Genomic DNA, 6,361 nt, shown 5'->3' on the forward strand with positions numbered 1-6,361 from the left:
GTACAGAGCAAAGGATACCCACGGAGTGGGTTTGGAAAACAATTAAATTTGCAGACAAGATTTCTGATATACGGTAGAGATATGTTAATGAAATGCTATTGATAAAAAGCGTATTTGGGGTAGTTAGTTAGTAACAGGCATAGAAAATATTTACTTACAGTGGCCCTTTAAGGTTATTAATTGTTATTATAACACAAAACCCACCAACAAAATATAGAAAAATATGAGTCCAACAAGAGTTGTGTACATTTATTAAATAGCTGACATCATGGTTGTGGTCTGAAGGGGCTAGTGAATGGAAAGCTCTCAGGTTAAACGTTGGCTCTTCTTTGGAAAACTAAGGCAGTAACACTGTGTCCTGAATTCCCTCCAAAGCTAAAGGTTGGTGTAGGCAATTCATCTAGGATGTCAAGCTCTGCAAAACAGAAAAACAAATCCATATTAGAGGCATTTTTCCTCAAGTAAAAACACTTGTCAACATAAGGTTTCAGATACAGAATAACTGTATGACCTTAAAGGGACACTGAGTGTAATCTGTTTTGTGCTGGGGGCATTCGTATGCTAAATAAACGTACACTTTATTATCAATGGGACTGAATACCAAATATATGTTTAAAGTAACCTTTTCCATGCAAAAATATGTTGTTTCATTTATATTCCTTCATATACCTAAACATGCTGTTACTATGACAGAACTATAATTTCAGGGTTTTTTTTGTTTTGTTTAGAGATATACAGCTGCACTCGGATTAAAGCACAATACGGTTTTTGCCAAACCTCTTGTTACACTTATGATACCTATAGGGGTTACAATATCACAGACAAGCATGGTGAATAAATGGCCTTGATCCCAAGTACTGCAGTATAGAAATAGAAACTGTAAACAGGGCTGAAATTGGCATACTGTAAAAACCATGTTTCATTCCGACTTACAGTCAGGAAAATATGTAATATTGCATATAATATTAAATGACAATGCACACTGATCTTCTATAATCACCCTGTATTACAAGTGGATTTAACAGACATTTTTATAACACCTCTTTGCATTTTACACATTTTTGGATACTAGATCAAAAAGTCTTAAATATGGACTCATCAGACCACAAAACAGATAAACCCCCCTTAAATATCCATTTTCTGTTTGTTTCTTGGAAGCAAAGTCTCCAATTAAACCAGATTAACACAAGCTCATCTGTAACATTGAGGATGTAGAAGCATTTAGCTTAGCTGGCATTTCAGGGGCACTTTATCACTATTTTTTCAAATTTTAAATGAGCTCGATCTCCGATTGTGATCACATTGACTGTGTGACCTTATTTAGCTCTCACAAGAAACTTTTTTTCAGATTAAAGGGATATAAAACCCAAATATTTTATTTTGTGATTCAGACAAACAATTTTATAAAAGTTTCCAATTTACGTCTATTCTTTGTTGAATACACACCTACATAGATGTCCGGATATAGTGCTGCCATCTAGTGGTCTTGCAAATTGATAACATTCTTGCAAAACTACTGCAATATAGTGCTCCAGACACACGTACACGCGCCTAAGCTTTCACCCCTTCTTTTCAATAAAAGATATAAAGAGAAGGAAGAAAATTTGATAATAGAAGTAAAATAGAAAGTTGTTTAAAACTGCATGTTCTATCTGAATCATGAAATAAAAGTTTCTTGTTTTTTTGTTTAAACAGGTGTATTAACACTTTTATGGATGTGCATTTGTGATGATCCAAATGAGAAGTAGGTGGCCACTCGTGTCGTTCTGCTCTTTTCGTAGCCAGATTAATTCTAGTGAAAGATACACACATTAAGATCTGGATTTGCACAGATCTTAATGTGGTGATCTTTCACTAGAATCAATCCGGCTATAAAAAGATGTGAACGGCACGAGCTTCCACCTACATCCGCATTTGTATCCTCACAAAGTATATGAATGCATATATAATATACTGTATATGTATATATATATATATATATATATATATATATATATATATATATATATATATATATATATATATATAGCACTCCACCAATGAGGAAATAAACAGTCTATAGACGAACTGGGTAAATCGTTCCAAAGTGTTTGATTTTGAGTGAAAATCTAAAGGTACACACCACTCCTCACACCACAGCTAACATCCGACGCGTTTCCTGCCGCTAAACGGCACTTCGTCAGGGATAAACTCAGCTGTTACACAACTACCTTTAATAGGCACACCGCTCTCATATAATTTAAAGAAACAGTTCTATTTACATAGCAGAGTGCTTAAAGGAATACATTTGTCAATATAGAAAATTAAAATAATAGATAGATACTAACTGTCTGAGTGTATTATGCATACCAAATAATGCATTATGGCATTAATACATGGCGATTAGAAATTATTACTTAACGTAGAGATTTATGCGACCATTACTTTCATAGTCTATAATATAGAAATTAATAAATATAGATATTAAAGGGCTTATTCAAGATTCCTTTATAGTATATCTTTCATGCCCATTATAACACTCTACGCACAATCTTAAATAACCACCTTATACTGTACATACAATAAGGACAAAAACGGAGGAGGGGCTTAAGACAAAGTAATATATACATAATAAAGAATAGGTAATATATACGATGAATCATACAATAAGTGCACTATAGTGAGGATTGTAACTAAGGTACATCATGGATCTAGTATATTTAATATCCCATAGACTACTGCCTTATTAAAGGCAACTTTTTCACATCCATAAACCTTGTTATACTTGGTATAATATTCTCTAAAATTCCAATAGGTTATACATAATAACAATTCTAGAAAATTCTACATACTGAAACGGTATAAATTATATTAGGAATAAAGTTTTTAAGGAAGATTTTTCACATCACTTAGAGACCTGCACTATGATATTGATTCCTATAATGTGATATTCCTCAATTCCAGGGGACTCTATCAATTCCCTATGTACAGCTTAACATCTGACTTTTCATTTATGCCATAGGGACTCCCTGTTTTCAAGGTATAGATCCAATATACCTCACTTTTATTCAGTGCTCGTTCTCTATTACCACCTGTATTTTGTTTAGGTATATGGTCAATACCCTGAAAAGAGAATAAAGTATTTATATAGTCCAACTCCTTATGTGTAGGGCAAAATGTTTTGACACCGGTGTTCTTGGTATATCACTCTCGAGGGATAAGAGATGCTCTCTCACCCTGCCCTTGAGCATACGTATACGGACTAAAACATAGCTTACAGGTGATTAAGTACACTACAAATCTAGAATTACAGTTTATATGGTGGTTCACCCTGTATTCGTTCTTTGTGACTGTGGAGACACATGTCTTACTCCTCTTAATATAGCCGCACGACTTACATGGTATGCCACCACATCTGTAATTTCGATTCTTTTTCCTCAACCACATCCTGTCATTCCCCATTGGTCTAATCGAAAAGTTCCTCTTCAAATTATTCTCTATAGTTTCTGCTTTTCTAGAAACACTTTTAATGCCTCTGAATAATATTACAGATATCGGCATATTGCCTACTATACTCAAAAGGTCAACATATACACTTCTTTTAATCTTTTTTCTTTTTTTCGGTCTTGCAAAGGTATCTTTCTATCCATAGAGTAGACCTGCCATTGTTTTCTCCAACTCCTTCTTTTTATATCCCCTGTTGGTTAATCTTTCCTTCAAATTATTTGCCTGAACCTGATAGTTTTCATCACTATTACAATTTCTCCTCAGGCGCATAAATTGACTTAGGGATTCCTTTCTTCACACAATAAGGGTGACTTGAGTCTGCCCTAAGTATAGTGTTGCCTGATATTTTTTCCTTAAGGCCCCAGTATTAAGAAGTCCTCTACTCCTATCACCTTCTATTGTCAGATCTAAATAATCAACCTTAGTCTGAGAACTCTGGTATGTAAAACTTAAGTTTCTGTTATTGTCATTTAGAAATCCTATAAACTGATCTATATTTGAAACATCACTTTTTCCAAATAATTAAAAGATCGTCTATAAATCTTGTATAAAACTGTATATTTTTTTGAAATGGATTATTTTCTGTAAATATTTTATTAATCTCAAAATAACCAAGATACAAATTAGCATATGAGGGGGCGAAATTCGCCCCCATTGCTGTTCCCTGGTTCTGAACATAATAAATTCCTTCAAATATGAAGTAATTGTGGGTCAAAAGATACCTCACGATCTCCACAATGTATTTAATAAAATCAGACTCGAAATTAGTATAAATATGAAGCATATAAATGATAAAGTATAGAGTGTGGTGTATACAGACATACACCACACTCATAGGGGGCGCTTTCTGGTGGCTATAGCACCAATACAAAAAATAGAACAATCAATCAAAAAGTCTAATTCAGAAATTATATTGTGAATAATAGCAAAATGTAGATAAAAGTCCATACAAACAATCTTGAAAAAAGAAGACAGCTCTCTGTCATAGGGACGGTCATCCTGGTGTATCGTGGTCTATGGGAAGAAAGGAACAGAGGCGCCAAACATGGCCTAGTAACGTCAAGAGAACTATAAAGTTGCACTTACAGGAAGTGTAGCACCACCAGGTGCAATATCAGCAGTACTGGGACCTCTCAGCCGCCCAGTGGACTGTGGAATCCAACAAGCAGGATAACAAATGTACCAAATGAGAGAAAATGAGGAGAGAAAAAAAATGCCCCCGGCGAGAGCAAAAAAATGGATGGTAGCAAGTGTATATTAAAAATACTTTATTAAAAACAAGCAACGCGTTTCTCTATCTCCATGGTTCAAACGTTACTGGGCTATGTGTGTGCCGCCTTCTTGTCCCTCTAGGCTTTAACGAACAGGCCTTATCAAGGATTTTCTGGATCTGAAGCTAAGCTGGCGGAGATCAGTGAGCTGGACCACTGCTTAGGTTCCAGTCTGCTACAATAGCACCATATGGGTGCGCCTTATTTGTGAGTATATTTTATCCTGTCGGTTCTGTGTTTATGTGCCTTGATGTTACTAGGCCATGTTTGGCGCCTCTGTTCCTTTCTTCCCATAAATATGAAGCATTACACTTAGGGCAATGAGTCCTTCCTTATGGAGTATGCAAGAATATAAAGACACTACGTCTACTGTCAAAAAATGAGATTCTGCATCCCAAACATATCCTTCCAATTTTCTCAAGAGATGTTTCGTATCTCTGAGATACCCAGGCAGATTCTTAACTACGGGCTGTAAAAAGTTATCAACCCATCTGCCTAGGTTCTCTCCTATAGTAGATATTATGGGTCTCCCCGGTGGTTTAGATGTACATTTGTGAATTTTAGGCAGATGTTTGAAAACAGATATCGATGGACTCGCATTAATCAAGCATTCCACTTGTGTCTGTGTTAGAAAATTTCGGTATACACCTTCATCTAGTAACATTCTAAGTTCCTTCTTCTATTACATAACCAGTCCTGTCCTGGACTACAATAGTACCCCCTTTATCCAACTTGGATACTACCAAGCTTATATTATCTTTTTTTATTTCCTTTAGTGCTACTCTTTCACCTACAGATACATTATCCCATTTTTTCTTTCTGTTCTCCCCTTTAACTTTATTTTCATATAATTGGGTCAATTCCTCTTCTACCACTGTGTGAAATACTTTAATAGATAATCCCATACATGCCAGGTGTGACCTTATTGAAATATATAATAGAAGCAGAGAGACAATTGTCTGATAAGAAGACATACCATAAATTAACGTTTAACCCTACGGAACAGTATAAAAGGGAACTTAGAATGTTACTAGATGAAGGTGTATACCGAGGTTTTCTAACACAGACACAAGCGGAATGCTTGATTAATGAGAGTCCATCGAGTTTTCAAACACCTGCCTAAAATTCACAAATATACATATAAACCACCGGGGAGACCCATAATATCTACTATAGGCACTATAGGAGATAACCTAGGCAGATAGGTTGATAACTTTTTACAGCCCATAGTTAAGAATCTGCCTGGGTATCTCAGAGATACGAAACATCTCTTGAGAAAATTGGAAGGATATGTTTGGGATGCAGAATCTCATTTTTTGACAGTAGACGTAGTGTCTTTATATTCTTGCATACCCCATAAGGAAGGACTCATTGCCCTAAGTGAAATGCTTCATATTTATACTAATTCAAAGTCTGATTTTATTAAATACATTGTGGAGATTGTGAGGTATCTTTTGACCCACAATTACATCATATTTGAAGGAATTTATTATGTTCAGAACCAGGGAACAGCAATGGGGGCGAAATTCGCCCCCTCATATGCTAATTTGTATATTGGTTATTTTGAGATTAATAAAATATTTACAGAAAATAATCCATTTCAA

The 6,361-nt window shown here is 35.1% G+C and overlaps 1 protein-coding gene across 1 annotated transcript in view; it reads right to left on the bottom strand.

Annotated features, from left to right (window-relative positions):
* Positions 1-234: 234 nt before the first annotated feature.
* EEF1AKMT2 (EEF1A lysine methyltransferase 2) overlaps positions 235-6,361 on the bottom strand; it is a 26,646-nt gene continuing 20,519 nt past the window's right edge. Inside the window, exon 6 of the mRNA XM_053692611.1 lies at positions 235-415. Coding sequence (XP_053548586.1) covers positions 312-415 — 104 coding nt within the window. The 3' untranslated portion in view covers positions 235-311. The remainder of the gene's footprint in view (positions 416-6,361) is intronic.

The sequence above is a fragment of the Bombina bombina genome, chromosome 9, assembly GCF_027579735.1.
Source record: "Bombina bombina isolate aBomBom1 chromosome 9, aBomBom1.pri, whole genome shotgun sequence".
Taxonomy (NCBI): Eukaryota; Metazoa; Chordata; class Amphibia; order Anura; family Bombinatoridae; genus Bombina; species Bombina bombina.